The sequence below is a fragment of the Somniosus microcephalus genome, chromosome 9 (assembly GCF_052327205.1).
Source record: "Somniosus microcephalus isolate GS21.2 chromosome 9, FLI_Smic_1.0, whole genome shotgun sequence".
In the NCBI taxonomy this organism is placed as follows: domain Eukaryota; kingdom Metazoa; phylum Chordata; class Chondrichthyes; order Squaliformes; family Somniosidae; genus Somniosus; species Somniosus microcephalus.
Genome location: NC_140995.1, coordinates 73,159,766 through 73,187,632, shown reverse-complemented (window position 1 = coordinate 73,187,632; position 27,867 = coordinate 73,159,766). Strand labels below are relative to the sequence as shown.

The window sequence follows — 27,867 nt, the reverse complement described above, 5'->3', positions numbered from 1 at the left end:
CCATGTAAAGGTGAGGGAAGGGTGGAAATTGGAGGCAAAGTGAATGAAATTGTCTAGTTCAGGTCAAGAGCAGGAAACGGCACCGATAACAGTCATCAATGTACCGGAAAAAGAGGTGAGGGAGGGGACCAGAGTAGGACTGGAACAAAGTGTGTTCCACATATCCCATGAAAAGGCAGGCATAGCTAGGACCCATAAGGGTACCCATAGCAACACCTTTGATTTGGAGGAAATGAGTGGAGTCAAAGGAAAAGTTGTTCAATGTGAGAACAAGTTCAGCCAGGCAGAGGAGGGTGGTGGTGGATGGGGTCTGGTCGGGCCTCTGTTCAAGGAAGAAGCGGAGCGCTCTTAGGCCATCCTGGTAGGGGATGGAGGTGTAGAGGGATTGTACGCCCATGGTGAAAAGGAGGCGGTTGGGACCAGGAAACTGGAAGCTGTTAAAATGGCGGAGGATGTTAGAAGAGTCGCGGATGTAGGTGGGAAGAGACTGGACAAGGGGAGAAAAGATAGTCGAGATAGGAAGAGATAAGTTCCGTGGGGCAAGAACAGGCTGAAACGATGGGTCTACCAGGGCAGTCTTGTTTGTGGATCTTGGGAAGGAGGTAGAAGCGGGCTGTGCGGGGTTGGGGAACTATGAGGTTGGTGGCCACGGGGGGGAAGATCTCCAGAGGAGATGAGGTCAGTGACATTCGTGGAAACGGTGGTTTGATGTTCGGTAGTGGGGTCATGGTCCAGGTGTCTCCGGTTCCGACTTATTCCATGTGGATTCCAACTAAACTTCCACCCTTCGTGTTTCGGATCCACCCAGGATTACAAATATCTCCAAGATATTCATCGTTCCTCGAACTACTGGTCTCGCAGCATCTTGAGATCCACGCTCAACGCCATGCGGCGCCACATGAACACTCTCGACCTCTCTCTTCAGCAGCACCGACGCACTCTATCTCAAAGCTGTCCGGGTCCACAGTTCCATTTCATCCTTCGACTCATCCGACGCTTCAACAAAAAACTTTTTTTCTTCCTTTCTCATGTCGAGGATTGCAAGCTTCATCAACTCTTGAACACCAACGCCCCTCCAGAACCTTCTTCCCCTTCACTTTCCTCTGACCCCACTTCTTCCAATCTCACCCCCTGCCGCGTTTTCACTATCCCTCTGACCCCGAACGATCAGTCCTCAGCAAAGGCCTGAGCTTCATTCCCTTACGCCCCCACCTCAGTGAATTTCGAGCTCGGCACGATGTTGAGCTCTTTTTCCGCCGCCTTCGTCTCCGTGCCCACTTCTCTGGCCAGGGGTCTTCCCCCCCCCGCACGGCTGACCCTTTCTCCCGCTTTCAGAATTCCCGTTCTACCTGGACCCCTCCCCCTGGCCTCTTATCCTCTAGATCTTTTCATTGCTAACTGCTGCCGTGACATCGGCCATCTCCATTTCTCTGCTCCCCTCACTCACTCCAACCTACCTTCCTCTGAACTTGCAGCACTCCATTCTCTCAGATCCAACCCCGACGTTGTCATTAAACCTGCTAACAAGGGTGGTGCTGTTGTTGTTTGGCGAACCGACCTCTACCGAGCAGAAGCTGAACGCCAACTCTCCGACACCACCTCCACCTGGACCATGACCCCACTACCGAACATCAAACCACCGTTTCCAAGACTGTCATTGACCTCATCTCTTCTGGAGATCTTCCCCCCCGTGGCCACCAACCTCATAGTTCCCCAACCCCGCACAGCCCGCTTCTACCTCCTTCCCAAGATCCACAAACAGGACTGCCCTGGTAGACCCATCGTTTCAGCCTGTTCTTGCCTCACGGAACTTATCTCTTCCTTCCTATCTCGACTCTATCTTTTCTCCCCTTGTCCAGTCTCTTCCCACCTACATCCGCGACTCTTCTGATGCCCTCCGCCACTTTAACAGTTTCCGGTTTCTTGGCCCCAACTGCCTCCTTTTCACCATGGACATACAATCCCTCTACACCTCCATCCCCTACCAGGATGGCCTGAGGGCGCTCCGCTTTTTCCTTGAACAGAGGCCCGACCAGTCCCCATCCACCACCACCCTCCTCCGCCTGGCTGAACTTGTTCTCACATTGAACAACCTCTCCTTTGACTCCACTCATTTCCTCCAAATCAAAGGTGTTGCTATGGGTACCCGCATGGGTCCTAGTTATGTCTGCCTTTTCGTGGGATATGTGGAACACTCTTTGTTCCAGTCCTACTCGGGTTCCCTCCCTCACCTCTTTTTCCGATACATTGATGACTGTATCGGTGCTGTTTCCTGCTCTCGCCCTGAACTAGATTCATTCACTTTGCCTCCAATTTCCACCCTTCCCTCACCTTCACATGGTCCATCTCTGACTCTCCCCTTCCCTTCCTCGACTTCTCCGTCTCCATCTCTGGGGATAGGTTATTGACCAACATTCACTACAAGCCCACTGACTCCCACAGCTACCTGGACTACACTTCCTCCCACCCCGCCTCCTGTAAGGACTCTATTCCATTCTCCCAGTTTCTCCATCTCTGCCGCATCTGCTGCAATGATGCCACCTTCCACACCAGTGCTTCTGACATGTCTTCCTTTTTCCTCAACCGAGGATTCCCCTCTACCGTGGCTGACACGGCCCTCGACCGTGTCCGTTCTATCTCCCGCGCTTCTGCCCTCACCCCTGCCCCTCTCTCCCGGAACCACGATAGGGTTCCCCTTGTCCTCACCTTTCACCCCACCAGCCTCCACATTCAACGGATCATCCTCCGCCATTTCCACCACCTCCAACGTGATCCCACCACATAGCAACATAGAAGATAGGAATAGGCCATTTGGCCCCTCGAGCCTGCTCCGCCATTCAATGCGATCATGGCTGATCATCCAAATTCAGTACCCGGTCCCTGCTTTCTCCCCATAACCCTTGATCCCTTTAGCCTTAAGAAATATATCCAACTCCTTCTTGAATATATTTAATGAACTGGCCTCCACCACCTTCTGTGGTAGAGAGTTCCACAGGTTCCCCACTCTCTGGGTGAAGAAATTCCTCCTCATTTCTGTCCTAAATGGCCTACCCTTTATCCTTAGACTGTGTCCCCTGGTTCTGGACTCCCCGACCATCGGGAACATCCTTGCTGCATCTAGTCTGTCCAGTCCTGTCAGAATTTTATAAGTTTCAATGAGAGCACCTCTCATTCTTCTAAACTCCAGCGAGTACAAGTCCAATCGACCCAATCTCTCCTCATACGTCATTCCTGCCATCCCAGGTATCAGCCTGGTGAATCTTCGCTGAACTCCTTCCATGGCAAGAACATCCTTCCTCAGATAAGGCGACCAAAACTGCACACAATACTCAAGGTGTGGTCTCACCAAGGCCATGTACAACTGCAGCAAGACATCCTTGTTCCTGTACGCAAACCCTCTCGCTACGAAGGCCAACATACCATTTGCCTTCTTAACCGCCTGCTGCACCTGCATGCTTACCTTCAGTGACTGGTGCAGCCAGGTCTTGTTGCACTTCCCCTTCTCCCAATCTATTGCCATTTAGATAATAATCTGCCTTCCTGTTTTTGCCACCAAAGTGGATAACCTCACATTTATCCACGTTATATTGCATCTGCCATATTTCTGCCCAATCACCCAACGTGTCCAAATCATCCTGGAGTTTCTCGACATCCTCCTCACAGCACACACGCCCACCCAGCTTTGTATCGTCTGCAAATTTGGAGATATTACATCTAGTTCCTTTGTCCAGATCATTTATATATATATTGTGAATAGCTGGGGTCCAAGGACCGATCCCTGCGGTACCCCACTAGTCGCTGCCTGCCATTCGGAAAAAGACCCGTTTGTTCCAACTCTTTGCTTCCTGTCTGCCAACCAGTTCTCTATCCAAGTCAATACCTTGCCCCCAATCCCATGTGCCTTAACTTTACATGCTAATCTCTTATGCGGGACCTTATCGAAGGCCTTCTGAAAGTCCAGATACACCACATCCACTGGTTCTCCCTTATCTATTTTACCAGTTACATCCTCAAAAAATTCCAGTAGATTAGTCAAGCACGATTTACCTTTTGTGAATCCATGTTGACTTTGTCCGATCATGTCACTGTTTTCCAAGTGCTCTGCTATTACATCTTTTATAATAGACTCGAGCATTTCCCCCACTACCGATGTCAGGCTTACTGGCCTGTAATTCCCCGTTTTCTCTCTACCACCTCTTTTGAATAGTGGGGTAACATTAGCTACCCGCCAATCCATGGGTACTGTTCCAGATTCCATCGAATGTTGGAAGATGATCAGCAATGCATCTACTATTTCTAGGGCCACTTCCTTAGGTACCTTGGGATGTAGATTATCAGGCCCTGGGGATTTATCGGCCTTCAGTCCCATCAATTTCCCTAACACCATTTCCCTACAAATACTGATTTCTTTCAGTTCCACCCTTTCATCAGACCCTATGTTCCCCGGCATCTCTGGAAGGTTATTTGTGTCTTCCTTTGTGAAGACAGAACCAAAATATGTATTTAGTTGGTGTGCCATTTCTTTGTTCCCCATTATAAATTCCCCTGATTCTGACTGCAACGGACCTACGCTTGACTTCACCAATCCTTTTCTCTTCACATATCTATAAAAGCTTTTACAGTCAGTTTTTATATTCACTGCAAGCTTACTCTCATATTCTATTTTCCCCTTCTTAATTAATCCCTTTGTCCTCCTTTGTTGAATCCTAAACTGCTCCCAATCCTCAGGATTATTGCTTTTTCTGGCCAATTTATATGTCCTCTCCTTATGCTATCCCTAATTTCCCTTGTTAGCCACGGTTGAGTCACCTTTTTTGTTTTATTTTTATGCCAAATTGGGATGAACAAATTCTGTAGTTCATCCATGCGGTCTTTGAATGTTTGCCATTGCCTATCCACCGTCAACCCTTTGAGTGACATTCCCCAATCAATCCTACCCAACTCGCGCCTCAGACCATCGTAGTTTCCTTTATTTAAATTTATGACCCTAGTCTCTGAGTCAACTACTTCATTCTCCATCTTAATGAAGAATTCGATCATATTATGATCGTCCCGACCCAAGGGGCCTCGTACAACAAGATTGCTAATTAATCCTTTCTCGTTACATAATACCCAGTCTAAGATGGCCGGATCTCTGGTTGGTTCCTCGACATATTGGTCCAGGAAACCATCCCGTAAATACTCCAGGAATTCCTCCTCCACATTATCTTCTATATCTATATCTATCTATTACATATCTATATATATAAACGGATCGTTCTGTCTGTCTGTCCTCACGTGTGCGTCTGTCCGGCTATGCGCTCGAACGTTATAGAGCGTACCTACGCGCGCGTTACCTCCAAAGAAAGCTTACGCTTCTGGGACGGTCGTAAGCGTATTTACTTTTCGGTCGGACGAAAATTGTTCGCGCCTTATGCAAAAAACCTTCAAAATTAAACTCATTATCTGCTACTTAGCATTGATTGACTGACGTCAAGGTTCGACCAATCCTACAGTACGGTCCCCTGATGGTTGGCCAATCGGTGTGTGTGTGTGGGCGGGACTAATCGTTTTCATCTCAGGGATGTGGCAGCCATTGTTTCACTGCTTCCAGCTCAAACTACTCTGTTCATCCAGCTTTGAAAAAGTTAGTATCTCTTTTAAAAATAACATAAGATTTACCAAAAACGTTTTATAAGTACTTTCACTTTCATCTTTCAAGGTATTAAAAGGTAGAAATGTTGCCCGGCAGCAGATTGAGAGAGGGACACAGAGACAGGGCCAAAAAGCCTGGGACTCGATTTAAAATGTTGCCCGGCACCAGATTCACAGAGGGACACAGAGAGGCCCCAAAGCCTGGCACTCGATTTAAACCGCCTGGCCCAAAACAGCCCTGGCAAAGCCGGGCTCCCCCAGCTAGTTGTTACTAATTTGGTTAGCCCAATCTATATGTAGATTAAAGTCACCCATGATGCCTGCTGTGCCCTTATTGCACGCTTCTTTAATTTCCCTTTTAATGCCATCCCCAACCTCCGCCTTACTGTTTGGAGGTCTATATACCACTCCCACTAACATTTTCTGCCCCTTGGTATTTCTCAATTCTACCCATACAGATTCCACATCATCAGAGCTAATATCCTTCCTTACAATTGTGTTAATAATCCCTTCTTTAACCAGTAATGCTACCCCACCTCCCTTTCCTTTTTGCCTATCTTTCCTGAATATCAAATACCCCTGGATGTTGAGTTCCCAGCTTGGGCCATCCTTGAGCCACGTTTCCGTAATCCCAACCAAATCATATTCGTTTACGTCTATTTGCGCAGCCAATTCATCCACCTTATTACGAATGCTCCTCGCATTAAGACACAAAGCCTTCAGGCTTCTTTTTTTAACGCTCTTAGACCTACTAGAATTATTATTTACTGTGGCCACGTTTGATTTAAACCGTTGATTTCTCTGACTGCCAATTTTTTTTTTCTTCGTCCTATCTTTTGCTTTTATCCTTGTTTCCCTTTCCTCTGTCTCCCTGCTCAGGTTCCCAACCCCCTGCCATTTTAGTTTAAACCCTCCCCCAGAGCACTAGCAAACACTCCCCCTAGGACATCAGTTCCAGCCCTGCCCAGGTGCAAACCGTCCGGTTTGAACTGGTCCCACCTCCCCCAGAACCGGTTCCAATGTCCCAGGAACTTGAATCCCTCCCCGTTGCACCATTCCTCTAGCCACGTATTCATCTGAAATATCCTTCTATTTCTACTCTGACTAGCACGTGGCACTGGTTGCAACCCTGAGATTACTACCTTTGAGGTCCTATTTTTTAATTTACCTCCTAACTCCTTATATTCAGCTTTTAGGACCTCATCCTGGTTTTTACCTATATCGTTGGTACCTATATGCACCACGACAACTAGCTGTTCACCCTCCCCTTCCAAGATGTTCTGCAGCCGCTCTGAGACATCCTTGACCCTTGCACCAGGGAGGCAACACACCATCCTGGAGTCTCGCTTGCGGCCGCAGAAACGCCTATCTATTCCCCTTACAATAGAATCTCCTATTACTATAGCTCTACCCCTCTTTCCTCCCGTCCTGTGCAGCAGAGCCACCCCTGGTGCCAGGAAGTTGGCTGCTGCTGCTTTCCTCTGATAAGCCATCCCCCCCAGCAGTACTCAAAGTGGTGTATCTGTTTGAGAGGGGGATGTCCACAGGGGATCCCTGCACTACCTGCCTGTGCTTAGTACTCTGCCTGTCCAACCTCTACCTGCGGTGTGTCCAACTCCGTAAACGTGCTATTCACCACCAAACGCATCTTCCCCTCCCCTCCCCTTTCAGCATTCCGTAGGGACCGCTCCCTCCGAGACACCCTAGTCCACTCTATCACCCCCAGCACCCCTTCCCCTTCGTCCAGCACCTTCCCGTGCAAGCGCAGGAGATGCAACACCTGCCCTTATACGTCCCTGCTTCCCACTGTCCGGGGCCTCAAACACCCCTTCCAGGTGAAACAGCGATTTACTTGTACTTCTTGCAATCTAGGATACTGTATTCGCTGCTCACGATGTGGTCTCCTCTACATCGGGGAGACCAAACGCAGATTGGGTGACCGCTTTGCGGAACACCTCCGTTCAGTCCGTAAGGGTGACCCCGAGCTTCTGGTCGCCTGTCATTTTAATTCACTGCCCCATTCCCACTCAGACCTCACCATAGTCGGGCTCTTGCTTTGTTCCACGGAAACCCAGCGTAAGTTCGAGGAACAGCACCTCATCTTCCGATTAGGCACTTTACAGCCTTCCGGACTCTATCGAGTTCAACAATTTCAGATCATAACCTCGGCCCGTATTACATTTTTACATATATTTTTTATCCACACCTTTGTTTTGGCCCTTCCCCTTTTTTTCTCTCCCACATGGCAGCTGTCTCTCATTCTGCCAGCGCATTTCACACCTAATCTGAAGCCGTCTTTTGTCTCTCCACTAGTCCTATCACCATCTCGTCTCGTTTTGAATACCTCTTAATGTCTCTTCACTTCCCTTTTGTTCTCACATCCCCATTTCCCAGCCCCCAAACTGGCCTTTTAATCTGTTTCATTTCCTGTGCTTTTTCAGTCCTGACGAAGGGTTTTGACCTGAAATGTTGACTCTCTTTCTCTCTCCACGGATGTTGCCTGGCCTGCTGAGTTTTTCCAGCATTTTCTGTTGTTATTTCGGAATTCCAGCATCCGCAGTATTTTGCTATCGTACTAAGGAGAACTCCCCTACTCTTCTTTCAAAATAGTGCCATGGGATCTTTATGTCCACCTGAGAGGGCTGGCCTCAGATCCGAAAGACGGCATCTCAGACAGTGCAGCACTCCCTCAGTACTGCACTGGAGTGCCAGCCTAGATTATGTGCTCAAGTCTCTGGAGCGGGACTTGAATCCACGACCTTCTGACTCAGAGACGAGAGTGCTACCCACGGCTGACATAGCTCCTTAGTAGTTTCATATCTCAAACTGCATCTTGTATCTCAAATTTTGTCAATATACTCCCTTGAGTAAACTCCCAGTACCTCAATGACAATATTACTGCCATTATCATAGTGTCACTGCAACAAAACTACTAAATACAATGTTAAACAAACCATCTTTGTTGCATCAGTGGACACTTCCATTGTAAACATATGTAGATTTCTTAAACCCAGAAATGGGAATGAATTTACATAATTGGTGATGTTTATTCACAGGAGGTCTACATAATGCTGTACTTTATCTGATCATTATCTATTCTGCTGTGGGTCATTTAACTCAATATTTCTGCATAATCTTCTTTCATTCCAGTGTCTCTCCCTACAGTCCCAGCCTGCCTTTGCTTTTTTCTGCTCCATGCCTCTTTCTGGGTTTAATATTGCTGGCCTGGCAGTATCATTATGTGTGCTTCAGCTGGTAATACATGACTTCAGTTTCCTAAGTGGGTTTAGCCTCCCATGTGGGATTTTCCTGGGCCAGCTGGAGAATTTCCTTGGCCTCCCTACACCAAAGTAGCATATGATCATATGAATCCTCCTGTCTGTTCAGGATTCTCGCTCTGTCCTAGGGGATACCCTTCCTGATGACTGAACAGTGGAGTACAGCTGACCTTGAAATAATGTTGACAATTGTGGTAAACAATATTTCTTTTCCCTATTCTACAGTAAGCTCTATGGAGATCAGGCCAGATTTTTCGAGGCAGAAAAGGTGCCCCGAATTAAACATAAGAAAAAAGGAACTGTATCTATGGTGAACAATGGCATTGATCAGCACGCATCTCAGGTAGATGTATTTCTCTATGTGAATGTGTATGTGTGTATCTAGTATTGTAAAACTATTAATGTTTCAATGAATAATTTCACAATATTCACAGATTTTTGGACTCTAGGGGAATCGAGGGATATGGGGATCAGGCGGGAAAGTGGAGTTGAGGTTGAAGATCAGCCATGGTCCTGTTGAATGGGGGAAGCAGGCTCAAGGGGTTGTAAGGCCTACTCCTGTTCCTAATTCGTATGTTCGTATTATCTATTGGCTTTTGACTAGCATTCATTTAGGCTCTAAATGCAACCACAAGGCTCTATGATATGTACCTAAAATGCCTATGACAACAAAAAGTTTGGACAGTCCTAACCTACAGATACAAGAACTGAGGCAGCAACTATTTTCAGGGTCTCCCATGTAGAACTGTGCGTAAGAGCCCTTCAGTTTGTCCCCCTATAGGTTGCTCATGCCACATTAGTTCAGATAGTGTATCAGCTCAGGATCCCCTATGCTGGGTTCGGGGTATTCCTATGTGGGATCTGGAATTTTTTCTGATGTTTTGGGGATTGCCTTCTCTGATTCTGTTTGTTTTCCCATGATCACAGAGACTGTGCCTATAAGGTGTTCCTCTTAGCACCCCGCCCCCACAGCTGACAGTAGAAAGGATGCATCCCTGTCAGTTTGAGGGGCACATCCCAGAGTAGAATGGCTGCAGCATGGAAGAAGGTCATTCGGCCCGTCGAGTAGTAAGCAAAAGAAAAGTGGCCTAATGCACACATTAACCATTTGAAACTACGGGAGTATGGCTAGCATTGCAATGTTTTCAAGCAGGGGTTCAGTTAAAGGACATTCAACAGCTATGTCCTGGGCTTCCCTTGATCGGCTTTCTATTGACTGCCTGTAAAGTAGCAATGTGAAGTGCCCATAGCTCATATAACAAACCTTAATTTTTTATTTTGCTAATGCACAAAGCAGTGTTTTTGGTAAAACTTTCCTGGCAGTATGTGTTGGAGCTCTTCAGCTAGCACCCCTCTCCTCCCAAATTGGTACTATCTCAGCATGACTCCTACAATGTGAAGGACACCAGAACGATGAAGAAAAGTTACTTGCTTTGTAGGGTCTTCAGCTTTTTTTCCAAGTGAACAAGGCATCATTTAGATGCCTTCCAACCATCTCCTGAGGGCCACCTGGTTTGTTTGGTTTGCTTAGGGAGTTTAAGGCGATGTTAGCAGAGATTAGCTTGAGGGCATAAATTAATTGCTTTTGTGATGTAGGTCCTGGGCAGGAAGCAGGAGATCACATGTGCCACCATCCTGCCTGACGTCAAGATGCAATTATGCACATGGTCAGCACATAGATTCCCTAGAACCAGTCAAACTTGGCCAAGTGTCTATGATGTATCATTAGGAGAATAGAAACATAGAAGATAGGAGCAGGAGTAGGCCATTTGGCCCCTTGAGCCTGCTCCACCATTCAATGAGATCATGGCTGATCATCCAAACTCAGTACCCTGTCCCTGCCTTCTCTCCATATCCCTTAATCCCTTTAGCCTTAAGAAATATATCTAACTCCTTCTTGAATATATTTAATGAATTGGCCTCAACTGCCTCCTGTGGTAGAGAATTCCACAGGTTCACCACTCTCTGGGTGAAGAAATTCCTCCTCATCTCTGTCCAAAATGGCTTACCCCTTATCTTTAGACTGTGACCCCTGGTTCTGGACTTCCCCGCCATCGGGAACATCCTTCCTGCATCTAGTCTGTCTAGTCCTGTTAGAATTTTATAAGTTTCAATGAGAATGAAGAAGACCTTACAAGTTGAGTCATCTCACTTTTCAAATTCACTGATTTTTACTCACCTTTCTCCTCCTCCTGCTCTTGTTCCTCTTTCCTCTCCCAGTTCTTAATCACTGTAGGAGAAAATGTGGATTACCTCGATGGTGTACACACAGTGTTTGGCGAGGTGACTGAAGGCATGGATGTCCTAATGAAGATCAATGAGGCCTTCGTTGACAAGGATTTCTGCCCATACCAAGATATTAGGTCTGTGCTGTTAAATTATATAAATAGAAATTACAGCAAATAATGCAATGACAAAACTTAAAGTTTCTTTTAAGATTTGTTGTAGCTTTTAGATATTAAAGAAAATGTTGTCAAAATGAATGTATGTAATGTCATAAAGCTACTATAGCTATATTGGGAAGACCGAAGCCATTGTCTTTGGTCCCCGCCACAAACTGTTCCCTAGCCACTGACTCCATCCCTCTCCCTAACATCGGTGAGGCTGAACCACACTGTTCACAACCTTGGTGTTGTATTTGACCCTGAAATGAGCTTCCGACCACATATCCACAGCACAACTAAGAACGCCTATTTCCACCTCCGTAACATCGCCTGCCTCCGCCCCTGCCTCAGCTCATCCGCTGCTGAAACCCACATCCATGCCTTTGTTACCTCTGGACTTGACTATTCCAAGGCACTCCTGGCTGGCCTCCCACATTCTACCCTACGTAAACTTGAGGTCCTCCAAAACTCGGCTGCCCGTGTACTAACTCGCATCAAGTCCTGTTCACCCATCACCTCTGCTCGCTGATCTACATTGGCTCCCGGTTAAGCAACGCCTCGATTTCAAAATTCTCATCCTTGTTTCCAAATCCCTCCATGGCCTCGCCCCTCCCTATCTCTGTAATCCCACAACCCCCCAAGATATCTGCGCTCCTCTAATTCTGCCTTCTTGAGCATTCCTGATTATAATCGCTCAACCATTGGTGGCTGTGCCTTCTGTTGCTAGGCCCTAAGCTCTGGAATTCCCTCCCTAAACCTCTCCGCCTCGCTACCTCTCTTTCCTCCTTTAAGATGCTCCTTAAAACCTACTTTGACCAAGCTTTTGGTCACCTGCCCTAATTTCTCCTTATGTGGCTCGGTGTCAACATTTTTTTTTGTCTTTTAATACTCCTGTGAAGCGCCTTGGGATGTTTTACTACATTAAAGGTGCTATATAAATACAAGTTGTTGTTGTTGTTGTACTTAAGCCTCATTTTTGTCTCATTTGGCCTTGCAGCATGATTGAATTTGTTTTAAATTACTGGGTTGTAAAATAGCAAATGACTTGGACTTCTGACATTCTTCTGTGTTTAGCTTCCCCAAATCCTATTGCTGGTCATAATACAGCATGTTTCGGTTGTCTGCTACTTATTGCTGTTCTGTTTAGTTCTTGAATATCCTTAGATGATGATGGAATGGGTCATGTGTGAATAGACTGCCTGGGAGATCAAAGTTGAGATCATGGGATTTTATATAGGAAGACCCGGAACATAAGTAAGCTTACATAGAATTTACAGCACAGAAACAGGCCATTTGGCTTATGCTCCACACAACCCCCCCCACTGTATTTATTTTATCTCACCGTATTAATATATTCTATTCCTTTCTCCCTCATGTACTTGTCTAGCTTCCTCTTAAATGTATCTACGCTATTCGCCTCAACCACTCCATGTGGTAGCGAGTTCCACATTCTCAATCATTCAGCCATCAGTTCTGTTCCTTCATCGCTATCTAAATCATCGACTCTTCCACTTCCCCAGCCCAAAATCTTTATGCCCTTTTCCTAAGCTCCCTGTGAAAGACTACGGGGGAAAAATTCAGTTGGTTGCGCCTCCCGTTAGCGCCTTAAGAGGGCGCTAACGGGACGCAAACCAACTGGCGCCCTAGCGCGGCACTGCCCACGCCTCCCGCAAAATTCAGCGGGAGGTTAGTGGTGGCGCTAACTGGTAGCACCCTGTGGCGCTGCGCCGCTGGCGATGACGTCATTGTGCGCAGCGCTCCGCTCACGCCCCGGCCACGATCTTTGGGAGCGGCCCCTGGCTTGCCGCCGGACGCTATGTCCGACGGGGTCAGGGGGGCGTACCTGCAGCCGGGGAGGCGCAATTTAAAGGCGAGGTGCGGGGCGGCCATTTTTGTTGCTGGCCACCTGCCTGCGCTCCTGTCCCAGACCTCCTAAAACGCCCCCCTCCCCCCGCAGAGTGCCGGCTGCGCTCCAAGAGCCCGGCACTTCTCGAGTGCCGGGCTCTTTTACCTGCACTCCCGATCCCCGGGGGCCCAGCTGGGCCCCAGGTCGCGCTGCACAAGGCCCCTCCGGGAGGAAGGCCTGCAATACCACGGCGCGACGTGCCGCAGCGCCATAACGCCGCAATATTGACTCACAGTGCCCCAAGAGGGATGCGGGGCGCCCCCAGTAGCGCCCCGCTTCCCTCTTGGGGCGCAACCACTCAATTTCCGGTGCCGGCTCAATTTTTAGCCCTACGTCTATAACCCTCAATCTCCCATACCGAAGGGTATTGATCCATTTCCTTTTTAATGATGGCCCCTAGCAACGGCATGTGTGGAGAAGCCCAGGAGCAGTTGAGTGACTAATATCAGTGGCGGCAAGCACTGCCTCAGAAAGCAGTGAGCCCCCAGCACTCATGCCACTGATGCATTTACAACAGATAGCGGTCGTGGGCTCCTATGGAGGAAGTGAGCTCTCTGAAGCATTGATAGCTTCTCAGTTGCCTTACAGTCACCGAACACACTTGATCCCTCAGCTAGGAGGTACGTGCACAAGCAATATGCAGAAGCACATGAATCGCAAGGGGAAAATCAAATGATGACTTGCACCTCAAACTCTGGAAATAATCCACTCACTCACTAAATTAATAGATTTCACTTTTAATATTAGATGTCACTTACAGTGCAGAAAAGGAAGTGTCACTTTTTCAAAATATATCAAATTGAACATGTGCAGTTCCCAGCTGATTACAAATGTGTTCAATAGAAAGTTATGAACAATTGTGGAACACACTGAAAGTACTGAGCTGCTGCTGCACCTGCCTCTTGCTACTGTCTCCTGTGCATCATGGTGCTGCTGTCCTTCCATGTCTTGCTGCTGCTCCTCATTCAAGTCTGTTGTGAGGCTCCTGTGCATGGTACTGTTACAATTTAACTGGCTAACCAGTCCAACCATCAGAAGCATTACTTTGTTTGCTCAGTGAGGATCCAAATTAGTCAGTGGACATTGATATACAGCCTGTCCCTTTTTTTGCTTGAAATGTTTTCAAATTATCCTGTAATTTGAAATAGCAAATTAAGTAAAACAGCTTGGTAAGTATATGAATCATAGAATGGTTACAGCACAGAAGGAGGCCATTCGGCCTGTTGAGCCCATGCCAGCTCTCTGCAAGAGCTCTTCAGCTAGTCCCACTCCCCCACCCTTTCCCCGTAGCCCTACAATTTTTTTTCTTTCAGGTACTTATCCAGTTCCCTTTTGAAAGCCATGATTGAGTCTGCTTCCAACACCCTTTCAGGCAGTGCATTCCAGATCCTAAGCACTCGCTGCGTAAAGAAGTTTTTCCTCATGTCGCCTTTGGTTCTTTTGCCAATCACCTTAACTCTGTGTCCTCTGGTTCTCAACCCTTCCGCCAATGGGAATGGTTTCTCTCTGTCTACTCTGTCTAGATCCCTCATGATTTTGAACACTTCTATCAAATCTTCTCTGCTCTAAGGAGAACAATCCCAGCTTCTCTAGTCTACGTAACTGAAGTCCGTCGTCCCTGGAATCATTCTCGTAAATCTTTTCTGCACCCTTTCTAAGGCCTTCACATCCTTCCTAAAGTGCGGTGCCCAGAATTGGACACAATACTCCAGCTGAGGCCGAACCAGTGTTTTATAAAGGCTCATCATAACCTCCTTGCTTTTGTACTCTATGCCTCTATTTATGAAGCCCAGGATCCAGTAAGCTTTTTTAACCGCTTTCTCAACCTGCCCTACCACCTTCAACGATTTGTGCCTATACCCCCAGGTCTCTCTGTTCATGCACCTCCTTTAGGATTGTACCCTTTAGTTTATATTGCCTCTCCTCGTTCTTCCTACCAAAATGTATCACTTTGCACTTTTCTATGTTAAATTTCATCTGCAACGTGTCCGCCCATTTCACCAGCCTGTCTATGGCTTCCTGAAGTCTATCCCTATCCTCCTCACTGTTCACTATACTTCCAAGTTTTGTGTCATCTGTAAATTTTGAAATTGTGCCCTGTACTCCCAAGTCCAAGTTATTAATATATATATCAAGAAAAGCAGTGGTCCTAGAACCGAACCCTGGGGAGCACCACCTTCCTCCTTGGTGAAGACAGATGCAAAGTACTCATTTAGTACCTCAGCCATGTCCTCTGTATCCATGCGTAGGTCTCCTTTTTGGTCCCTAATCAGCCCCACCCTTCCTCTTATTACCCGTTTGCTATTTATATGCCTATAGAAGACTTTTGAATTCCCTTTTATGTTAGCTGCCAATCTTATTCTCATATTCTCTCTTTGCCCCTCATATTTTCTTTTTCACTTCCCCTCTGAACTTTCTATATGCAGCCTGATTCTCACTTGTATTCTCAGCCTGACATCTGTCATAACGTGCTCTTCTTCTGCTTTATCTTACTCTCTATCTCTTTCGTCATCCAGGGAGCTCTGGCCATTGTTGCCCTACCTTTCCCCCTCGTGGGAATGTACCTCGACTGTACCTGAAACATCTCTTTAAAGGCAGTCCATTGTTCGATTACAGTTTTGTCTGCCAATCTTTGATTCCAATTTATCCGGGCCAGATCCTTCTTAACCCACTGAAATTTGCCTTCCTATGTTTTCCAGAGGTATTACCTGCCATAGCTGCAGCGAGTAGCTCATAGAATGATACAGCACAGCAGGAGGCCATTCTTTGAAAGAGCTATCCAATTAGTCCTACTCCCCTGCTCTTTCCCCATAGTCCTGTAGATTCTTCCCCTTCAAGTATTTAATTGAATTTGCTTTCACCACCCTTTCAAGCAGTGCTTTCCAGATCATTACAACTCGCTGTGTTTTTTTACCCTTTTATCCCTTTGCTTTTTTTTATATCTCTCTCAGTCCTTGGGATCTCTACTTTTCTTTGCATTTGTATAAGCCCTTTCCTTAGTTTTATACTATCTCTCACTCCTTTTATTGGCCAGGGTTGTTTAATTACACAAGTAGAGCTCTTGCCTTTTAGGGATATGTCCAGGTCTTGCATTAAACCAATTACTTTGAACACCTCCCACTGTTCATCTGTATTTTTACCCATTAACAGTTCTGCCTAGTCTACTGTGGTCAATTTCTGCCTCATCCCTTCAAAGTCAGCCTTACCTAAATTTAAAACCTTGGTTCGTGACTCATCTCTGTGAAAAGCTAGCTGCCCATCCATCCATGCTTCAACCTGTTCTTTAAAAAGCTGTCCCTTATTTGATTGTCTCAAACTGAGCATCTTCTCCTGTGAAGAATGCATTAATGTGCATTATTTTATGAAGGTGATCTCATACCATTTTCATGTTATTGGAATAATAGAGCTGATTTTGCAATCCTGGGAAAATGGGTAGCTCAAGGTCATGCAAAACCAATGAACTCCACAAAGGAGCTTGCACTGTGCCAGAATCCATCTTCTCCCAGGATTGGAAAGAAGTGCCAGCCTGCTGGTCCTCTGAGAAAACACCGGAAGAATTATTGGGCCAGAAATTAGGATCGGGTGCTTGCCGCGCGTGCAAGCCCCCGATGTGCACTCACCCGGCGCGCCGACATCTGAAGTCTGGGCCTGCTTGGAATTCCTGTCACTGGCCCGGTTCAGATGTCGGCGCGATGTGCTTGCCTGATCCAGCGGCGTAGTTAGTGCGATGTGCCGGCTGGGATCAGGTGAGCACTGTGCAGCCAATCGGGAGGGGAAACTTCATTCATGAGTTTGACAGTAAGAACTGTCAAACTCATGATAAGTACAGGCGCCCAAAAGACTAGTTTAACTTTAAATTAAATTTTAAAAAACATCCCAATAGTTAAATAAACTATAAATAACTTTAAAAAACTATTTAAAAAAATTAATAAAATTTTTGAAAAAAATAATTTTTTAAGAAATCGGGTCTAAAAATAAACTTACCTTACTGTAAAGTCCTTAAAAACAATGAAGCTGTGGAAAAAATGTAATAATTTTAAATAATAGACCACTTACCTTCAAGAATCCAGTCCTTACGCCTCCTTTTTATATGTGCAAAAAGTTCAGGCCCTTGCACACGGGCAAACCTGTCAAAAAGAAGGAAGTTCAACGCGTGCGCACAGAGTCCTGCGCGCACGCGTTGGACCTCTGAACCCCTTGGAGGAAATGCCGGTTTCCCGCGCATGCACTGTGCATGCTGAAATCCGGCACTTCCAACGGGCCCACGCGTGAGTACCCCGTCCGTACTCGCGCGTTGGGACCGGAATTACTGGCCCATTAATGCTAGTTCAGATCTCCATGTTACTGCTGGGAGCACAAGAGCTGCTGTAGACAGACCTCAGCATTCTGTCACAATCCCCTCAAGATTCCACACTTCACAAATTGCTTCTTGCCTGTGGAGCTGCTCTTCTGGCCAATGACGTCACCTGAAACTCTGCCTCTTGTATGCAGCGAATTAAAAGCAGGGATAATCACTTGTTGAAGCAAGGTTGCTGGAGCATGCATTGGGAGTTGGGAATCTGTTGCTTGTTTCTACCCCCAATGGAATTGCTTTCTGTTCTCAAAAAGCACTAGGGCTGGTTTCATAAGGCATCTGTTAAAAGAAAGACTTACATTTCTACAGCACCTTTCACAACCTAAGGGCATCCCAAAGTGCTTTACAGCCAATGAAGAACTTTTGAAGTGTAGTCACTTTTGTAGGAAAATGCAGCAGCCAATTTGCACACAGCAAGGCCCCACAAACAGCAATGTGATAATGACCAGATAATCTGTTTTAGGGATGTTGGTTGAGGGATAAATATTGGCTAGGACAGACGGGAGAATTTCCCTGCCTGGAAGCCATTCAAATAACAGGAATTATTATCCTAATATATAGGTCTTTTCACCACTATGTCAGAAGTGGGGATGTTTGCTGATGATTGCACACTGTTCAGCACCATTCAAGACTCGTCAGATACTGACGCAGTCCGTGTCCATATGCAGCAAGACCTGGACAACATTCAGACTGGGGCTGACAAGTGACAAGTAACATTCGCACCACACAAGTGCCAGGCAATGACCATCTCCAACAAGCGAGACTCTAACCATCTCCCCTTGACATTCAATGGCATTACCATCGCTGAATCCCCCACTATCAACGTCTTGGGGGTTACCATTGATCAGAAACTGAACTGGACCAGCCATATAAATACTGTGGCTACAAGAGCAGGCCAGAGGCTGGGAATTCTGCGGCGAGTGTCTCACCTCCTGACTCCCCAAAGCCTTTCCACCATCTACAAGGCACAAGTCAGGAGTGTGATGGAATACTCTCCACTTGCCTGGATGAGTGCAGCTCCAACAACACTCAAGAAGCTCGACACCATTCAGGATAAAGCAGCCCGCTTGATTGGCACTCCATCCACCACCGGCGCACTGTGGCTGCAGTGTGTACCACCTACAAGATGCACTGCAGCAACTCGCCAAAGCTCCTTCAACAGCACCTTCCAAACCCGCGACCTCTACCACTTAGAAGGACAAGGGCAGCAGACGCATGGGAACATCACCACTGACAAGTTCCCCTCCAAGCCACACACCATCCTGACTTGGACCTGTATCGCCGTTCCTTCACTGTCGCTGGGCCAAAATCCTGGAACTCCCTTCCTAACCACATTGTGGGTGTACCTACACCATATGGACTGCAGTGGTTCAAGAAGGCGGCTCACCACCATCTTCTCGAGGGCAATTAGGGATGGGCACTAAATGCAGGCCTAGCCAGCGACGCCCACATCCCATCAATGAATTAAAAAAAAATGTTAAGTGAGGTGATGTCAATAATTTATACTGTTTAGTAATAGATACCTGGTGTTCATTTGGTTAATTAAACATTTTAAGTGTTTGTTAATTAAAGTACTTGGTTTGTTTTATATTAGGATAACCCATACAGTAATACTGGATGATCCATTTGATGACCCTCAGGGTTTGCAAATTCCAAATCGCTCACCAGAACCCACCAAAGAACAGCTTGATGTGAGTTTTCTGCACCCATTGGTTATTGTAAAGTTTATTTTCTTGGTTTACTTAGGCATTTTCTTCAACTGACCGTTAAGACTTTGGTATTGAGACACCAGGAACTCACATTTACATACATAATAGACACTAGCTGATGTCCCATGGCATTGCAGACGAGAAATGCAGACCAAGTGTAGTCTTCAGGGTTAGAGGGTGAGTGCTAATTGGACTAGGACACACCAATGTAATTCAACCCTCCTTTTAATGTCCTTATGTTGATATGTCCATTATAAATTCCTATATCCACATTTAGAATGTAAACTTGCCACACTGTCCACAAAATGCAGGACAAATCCAATCCGGCCAATTACTGCCCCATCAGTCTACTCTCAATCATCAGCAAAGCGATGGCAGGTGTCATCGACAGTGCTATCAAGCAGCACTTACTCACCAAAAACATCACTGATGCCCAATTTGGGTTCCGCCAGGACCACTCGGCTCCAGACCACATTACAGCCTTGGTCCAAACATGGACAAAAGAGGTGAGGTGAGAGTGACTGCCCTTGACATCAAGGCAGCATTTGACTGAGTGTGGCATCAATGAGCCCTCATAAAACTGAAGCCAATAGGAATCAGGGGTAAAACTCTCCGCTGGCTGGAGTCATACCTAGCACAAAGGAAGATGGTTTTGGTGGTTGGAGGTCAATCATCACAGCCCCAGGACATAACTGCAGGAGTTCCTAGGCCCAACCATCTTCAGCTACTTCATCAATGACCTTCCCTCCATCATAAGGTCAGAAGTGGGGATGTTCGCTGATGATTGCACAGTGTTCAATGCCATTCACAACTCCTCAGATAATGAAGCAGTCCTGGACGACATTCAGGCTTGGGCTGATAAATGGCAGGTAACATTTGTGCCACACAAGTGCCAGGCAATGACTACCTCCAACAAGCGAGCGTCTAACCACCACCCCTTGACATTCAACATTACCATCGCCGAATCCCCCACCATCAACATCCTGGGGGGGATCTGATGCGCTATCAATTCTAATAAAAGGCTGAGCAGAGTTCAGAACGACAGGCTTTTATTAACTACTGAATTGCACTTCAAACAGATCAGGACTATGCCTCTAGTGGACGACCGAATGCCAGAGAGCTGCCATGCGGCCGTCCTTATACCAGGTAGCCAAGGGCGGAGTCAGCTGAGGCATAGTCAGGCATAACAGTGAAACAAGAGTGAACGACAACAACAACAACAGTGAACGACAGTGGTTTACCACATTCACCCCTCGTTTAAAATTAAGTCCGGCGGGGTGAAGTGTATCAAAAGTTCGAGTAGGCGAGTCTGTCGGGCGGCCTCGTTTGCCGTCGAGATCTTCGTGGCGACGGTTGCGATGGTACAGCTTCCAACGACGCGTCTTGAACGGGGTCGAGCACCGGCGTATCGTCCCCTTTGGTGTTGGGTGGGCGAGTGGACTCCGGCTGGTCCTGGGGTCGCGGCATGCCGTCTACTGGGGTGGAATGGACAGGGGTGAGAATTGGGTCTACTGAATTTTGGGCCGTGTCGAAGGGGGTCGTGGTGGAGGGCAATGGTGATGGGTCAGTGGACCCCGAGGGTGCCAGATCTCTAATGGAGACTGTATCCTCCCGCCCGTCCGAGTATGCCACGTAGGCGTACTGGGGGTTGGCATGGAGGAGGTGAACCTTCTCTACCAGGGAAGCCGTTTTGTGGGACCTTACATGCTTCCTCAGCAGGACGGGCCCTGGGGACGTCAGCCAGTGTGGTAGTGAGGTACCGGATGTGGACCTCCGGGGAAAAACAAACATTCGCTCATGGGGGGTGGCGTTGGTGGCAGTACACAGCAGTGACCGGATGGAGTGGAGCGCATCAGGTAGGACATCCTGCCAACGGGAGGTTGGAAGGCCCCTAGATTTTAAGGCTAGGAGGGCCGCCTTCCAGACCGTCGCGTTCTCTCTTTCAACCTGTCCGTTCCCCCGGGGGTTGTAGCTGGTGGTCCGGCTTGAGGCAATACCTCTCATGAGCAGGTACTGACGGAGTTCGTCGCTCATGAAGGACGAGCCCTGGTCGCTATGAATATAGCTGGGAAAACCGAACAGAGCAAAGAGGTTGTGCAGGCATTTAATGACCGTAGCGGTGGTCATGTCCGGGCAGGGGATGGCGAAAGGGAAACGGGAGTACTCATCAACTATGTTGAGGAAGTACACATTACGGTCAGAGGAGGGGAGGGGCCCTTTAAAGTCGACACTCAGGCGCTCAAAAGGGCGGGTGGCCTTGATCAGGTTTGCTCTGTCAGGCATATAGAAGCGCGGCTTGCACTCTGCACAGACTGGGCAGCTCCTGGTCATGGTCCTGACCTCCTCGATGGAGTAAGGCAGGTTGCGGCCCTTAATGAAATGGAAGAACCTGGTGACCCCCGGGTGGCAGAGGTCGTTGTGGAGGCCCCGTAGTCTATCGATCTGCGCGGTGGCGCATGCGCCTCGCGATAGAGCATCTGAGGGTTCGTTGAGTTTCCCGGGCCGGTACAAGATGTCGTAATTGTAGGTGGAAAGTTCAATTCTCCACCTCAAAATCTTGTCATTTTTGATTTTGCCCCTCTGCTTCTTGTTGAACATGAAAGCGACTGAACGTTGGTCAGTAAGCAGGGTAAATCGTTTTCCAGCCAGGTAGTGCCGCCAGTGGCGCACCGCCTCCACAATGGCCTGGGCCTCTTTTTCCACAGAGGAGTGTCTGAGTTCGGAGCCCTGGAGGGTTCGTGAAAAAAAGGCCACGGGTCTTCCCGCCTGGTTAAGGGTAGCGGCCAGGGCAAAGTCGGATGCATCGCTCTCCACCTGGAAGGGGATGGACTCGTCTACCGAGTGCATGGTGGCCTTGGCAATGTCATCTTTTATACGGTGAAAGGCTGAGCGGGCCTCCGCCGTCAGGGGGAAGGAAGTGGACTTGATAAGTGGACGGGCTTTGTCCGCATAATGAGGGACCCACTGGGCGTAATAGGAAAAGAAGCCCAGGCACCTTTTGAGGGCCTTGAGACAGTGGGGCAGGGGAAGTTCCATCAATGGGCGCATCCGGTCAGGGTCAGGACCGATGACTCCGTGTTCCACCACGCAACCAAGGATAGCGAGGCGGGCTGTGCGGAATATGCACTTTTCCTTGTTGTACGTGAGGTTTAGGAGTTGGGCCCTGCGAAGGAACTTATCAAGATTGGCGTCATGGTCCTGCAGGTCATGGCCGCAGATGGTCACGTTGTCCAGGTAGGGAAACGTGGCCTGTAACGCATTCTCGTCGACCATCCGGTCCATCTCCCTCTGGAAGACGGAGACACCGTTGGTGACGCCGAAAGGAACCCTGAGGAAGTGAAAAAGACGGCCGTTTGCCTCGAAAGCTGTGTACTGGCGGTCCTCAGGGCGGATAGGGATTTGGTGGTATGCTGCCTTGAGGTCAATGGTTGAGAAAACGCGATATTGCGCTATCTTATTAACCATGTCGGCTATGCGGGGGAGAGGGTATGCGTCCAACTGGGTGTACTTGTTGATAGTCTGGCTGTAGTCAATGACCAGGCGCCGCTTGTTGCCGGTCTTAACGACTACCACCTGAGCTCGCCAGGGGCTGGTACTATCCTCAATAATCCCCTCTTTCAGGAGCCGCGTCACCTCAGATCTTATGAAGGATCTGTCCCCGGTGCTGTATCGCCTGCTCTTTGTGGCGATAGGCTTGCACTCGCGGGTGAGGTTAGCGAACAGGGGAGGGGGGGTGATTTTGAGGGTGGAGAGACTACAGGTGGGGCGCGGCGGGCAATTTAAAAACTGCTGGTTGCAGACAGTGAGCGGGGGAAGAGGTCCACCGTATGTCAAGGTGACACTCTTAAAGTGACAATGAAAGTCCAACCCCAGTAGAACGGCAGCGCAGAGATGTGGCAGGACGAATAGCTTTACATTTTTATAAACGGAGCCCTTCACCGAGAGGGTCACTACGCAGTAGCCGCCGACGTCTGCTGAGTGAGATTTTGAGGCCATGGAAATCCGATGGCGCGTTGGCCGGACCAAGAGGGAATAATGCCGTACCGTATCAGGGTGTATGAAGCTCTCCGTGCTCCCGGAATCAAAAAGGCAAGTTGTGGCGCGGCCATTTACCTGGATGTCCATCGTGGACCTGGCTAGCTGATGGGGTCTGGATTGATCCAGCGTAATGGAGGCCGCTGTGGAGTCTGGAGCGTCGCTGTAGAACCCCAGTGAGGTGGTGGGTGAGTCGGGGGCCCGTTGGCAAAATGGCGGCGTCGGAGAAGAAGGACAAAATGGCGGCGCCCATGACGATCCCGATCCCCACGAGGCTGGAGGAAGGCAAGATGGCCGCTCCCACGAATCGCACGCGGCGCTGCTGGAGGTAGGGGTCTTCTGACTTCTGCAGACGCCAGCGTAGTGTCCCTTCTTACCGCAGGCAGAGCAGACCGCGTTTTTCACCGGGCAGCGCGCCCTGGGGTGTTTGGTTTGGCCACAGAAATAACATTTCTGGCTCGGGTGGGACATCGCTGCAGCAGTTGGGGCCGGGGCCCGGGGCGGCGCCGCGTCCCAAGATGGCAGCGGCTGCGACATCCATGAGGCGGCCGCGCGGTCCGGGGAGTAGGCCTCCATGTTCCGATGGGCTACGTCCAACGAAAGGGTGAGTGAAATCGCCTTCTTCAGGTCGAGCTCGCTACTTTCCAGCAGTCGCTGCCGTGTGTGAGTGGACCTGAGGCCCGCAACGAGGGCGTCCCGGATGAGCTCCTCCGTATGTTCCGTGGCTGATACTTGCTTGCATTCGCAGGCTCGGCCGAGTTCCTTCAGCGCCCGTATGTATGCTTCTGTGGGTTCCCCGGGCTGTTGTTTGCGAGACCCCAGGAGATGTCTTGCGTAAACATAGTTGACCGGGCGTGCATATTGCTCCTTCAAAATGTCGATAGCCCCCTGGTAGCTCGTAGCGTCCCGGATAAGGGCAAAAGCTCGGTGGTTTACTTTAGAATTCAGCACCCTGAGCTTGGCGGCGACGGTCTCGCCGGATGCAGCCAGAAAAGACTCAGAACAGTTCAGCCAGTGCGAGAACTTAGCAGTCGAGTCCGGTTCTTGCGGGTCGAGTTCCAGGCACTTGATCTTAAGTATCTGCAGCATCGTTATTATTTTTTTTTTCAGTAGTTAATAAAATTGATGCGCTATCAATTCTAATAAAAGGCTGAGCAGAGTTTAGAACGACAGGCTTTTATTAACTACTGAATTGCACTTCAAACAGATCAGGACTATGCCTCTAGTGGACGACCGAATGCCAGAGAGCTGCCATGCGGCCGTCCTTATACCAGGTAGCCAAGGGCGGAGTCAGCTGAGGCATAGTCAGGCATAACAGTGAAACAAGAGTGAACGACAACAACAACAACAATAGTGAACACAGTGAACGACAGTGGTTTACCACAGGGTCACCATTGACCAGAAACTTAACTGGACCAGCCACATAAATACTGTGGAACAAGAGCAGGTCAGAGACTGGGTATTCTGCGGCAAGTGTCTCACCTCTTGACTCCCAAAGCCTTTCCACCATCTACAAGGCACAAGTCAGGAGTGTGATGGAATAAATACTCTTGCCTGGATGAGTGCGGCTCCAACATCACTCAAGAAACTCGACACTATCCAAGACAAAGCAGCCCGCTTGATTGGCACCCCATCCACCACCTTAAACATTCACTCCCTCCAATGTGGCTGCAGTGAGTACCATCTGCAAGATGCACTGCACAACTCGTCAAGGCTTCGTTGGCAGCACCTCCCAAACCCGCGACCTCTACCACCTAGAAGGACAAGGGCAGCAGGTGCATGGGAACACCACCACCTCCAAGTTCCCCTACAAGTCACACACCATCCTGACTTGGAAGTATATCGCTGATCCTTCGTAGTCACTGGGTCAAACTCCTGGAACTCCCTCCCTAACAGCACTGTGGGAGCACCTTCACCACACGGACTGCAGTGGTTCAAGAAGGCGGCTCACCACCTCCTCAAGGGCAATTAGGGATGGGCAATAAATGTTGGCGACGCCCACATCCCATGAACGAATTAAAAAATTACACTTCCTACCAGCAGTGGCGCTGCAGTGCCTCTTCTGGAGGATGAGAGTAAGTAATGGCCCATATTTTCTGATCGCAGGCCTACGCTGAGGGCTCCCGGGACGCACACGCTTCCGCTCCTGGGCCTCTCCAAACTCCAAGTGCACAGGGCCCACATATCCCAGAGGCGCATGTAGTTTGCAGCATCCCTGGGATCACGTGGGCTATGGGGAGCCAGTCAAAGAAGGGAATCTACCTTCATACACTTGACTGGAAGACCTGTCAAATATATGAATGGAGATCACCCCAAAAACATAGTAAATAAAAAAAAAATCACATTTTTAAAATGACTTGAAATTACAATAAATTAAATATTTTAAACAAAAATTTAATTTTTTGAAAGAAGTAAAGTTTTTTACGGGGCTAAAAATAAACTTATTTTTTAAAAGTATTTTTAAATGATAAATCAGTGACATTTTTTTATATTGTTTACTTTTTCCAACTCTTATCCTGGTAAAAGCAGGCCTTACGCCTGCTTTTACCAGACGTAAGAATTGCAAGGGCTTTTTGCTGGCGGAGGGTCTCCAAAAAGCGGAACTGCCTGAAACCGGCATTTCCGATGTCCCTACGGGTGGGTTCACAGCCGTAGGAATCGGAATATCTGGGCCGATAAGTTTACAAAGGCAATTTCCATTCTAAATTTCGACATAGGAATTTAAAATTGGATAAGTTGACAGGAAGTGCCTGTAGATGTAATTAAAAATATATATACTGTGTATTCTGTTACTCCTGTCAGCAGTTTTCTATTGTATTCTGTGTTTTCAAAAGCCTTTGAACGTTTTTGACTTTTTTTCGTTTGTAAATATGAAACCGCCTTCAAAAGTTGTAAAAATCAAGATTATAAGTTACTCCCCTAAAAGTAACATTACAAAGGTGTAGAAATGTACAGCGGCTGTCCTGTGCTCTTTGGTGGCTCAGACTTGCTCTGACTATTGGAAGTCACTAAAACAACTCAGTTTACAGTGGAGTTGGTGTTAAAAATGTAAATGAGTTGGGATGAAGCAATCCATAAGTCTGAATATGATCAGTATTTTTTCTAACTTGTGCATCACATAGATAATCATAGAATAGAATCATATAGCACAGAAGGAGGCCATTTGGCCCATCGTGCATGTGCCATATAGGAATATCGGAATTGCTAGATTGAAAAAAGACCACGGTCCATTCAGTTTGCCTTCTACCATCCTGGTAGTTGCTCGATAAAACAGTAATGGAGTTGTTGACTCATCACAGCAATCAATTAGTCTACAACAGACATGAGGTGAGGAAAATCCCCCTGTGGTGAAAAGCTTTGGGAACCACAAGTCCAAAGTCACCTGTTCCTCCCAAGCACGCTACACTTAACACATGTCATGTCTCAAATTACTCATATACTGTATCCCAAAATGTTATTTTTTGAAAGAAATATATATAATTTGCATTTGAATGAATCAATACTAACTGCTTCTACCGACTCCCGAGGGAGCCTGTTCCATAGATTGACCACTCGCTCACCGAAATATTGTTTCCACAGCTTAGTTTTAAATGTACTTCCTTCAAGCGCAGGCTGTGTCCTCTGGTTCTACTGTTCTGGATAAGGTGAAACAGTTTGTCATGGCCAACATTATCCAGTCCCTTTAGATCCCTAAAAACAGCAATTGTGTCATCTCTCAACCTTCTCTTTTTTTTCCAGAGAACTTGCCCAATTTTTTCATGACAGCTGGCTGAATTTTTTACCTGGCACTTCAGTCAGTGTTTTAGCCCTTTCACTTTTTGAAGCACAGACTAAGGTCTCTATGGTAATATAGAAACATAGAAGATAGGAGCAGGAGTAGGCCATTCGACCCCTCAAGCCTGTTCTGCCATTTAATGATATCATGGCTGATCATCCAAATTCAGTACCCTGTCCCTGCTTTCTCCCTATATCCCTTCATCCCTTTAGCCTTAAGAAATATATCTAACTCCTTCTTGAATATATATAATGAATTGGCCTCAACTGCCTTCTGTGGTACAGAATTCCACAGGTTCACCATTCTCTGGGTGAAGAAATTCCTCCTCATCTCTGTCCTAAATGGCTTACCCCTTATCCTTAGACTGTGATCCCTGGTTCTGGACTCCCTCGCCATCGGGAACATCCTTCCTGCATCTAGTCTGTCTAGTCCTGTTAGAATTTTATAAGTTTCAATGAGGTCCCCTCTCATTCTTCTAAACTCTAGCTAATATAAGCCTAATCGACCCAATCTCTCTTCATACGTCATTCCTGCCATCCCAGGTATCAGTCTGGTGAATCTTTGCTGCACTCCCTCCATGGCAAGAACATCCTTCCTCAGATAAGGCGACCAAAACTGCACACAATACTCAAGGTGTGGTCACACGAAGGCCCTGTACAACTGTAGCAAGACATCCTTGCTCCTGTATTCGAATCCTCTCGCTATGAAGGCCAACATACCATTTGCCTTCTTAACCACCTGCTGCACCTGCATGCTTACCTTCAGTGACTGGTGCACAAGGACACCCAGGTC

General features: G+C 47.8%; 1 protein-coding gene across 2 annotated transcripts in view; it reads left to right on the top strand.

Moving 5' to 3' along the window:
• The first annotated feature begins 827 nt into the window (after positions 1-827).
• The window catches only part of ppil4 (peptidylprolyl isomerase (cyclophilin)-like 4), a 95,697-nt gene continuing 68,657 nt past the window's right edge, over positions 828-27,867 (top strand). Inside the window, exons 1-4 of one of the 2 annotated variants that reach the window (XM_085996771.1) lie at positions 828-5,626; positions 9,138-9,255; positions 11,133-11,275; positions 19,151-19,247. In XM_085996771.1, the coding sequence (XP_085852897.1) occupies positions 9,220-9,255; positions 11,133-11,275; positions 19,151-19,247 (276 nt within the window). In that variant the 5' untranslated portion in view covers positions 828-5,626; positions 9,138-9,219. The remainder of the gene's footprint in view (positions 5,627-9,137; positions 9,256-11,132; positions 11,276-19,150; positions 19,248-27,867) is intronic. The other variant, XM_085996770.1, reaches the window with a different exon arrangement.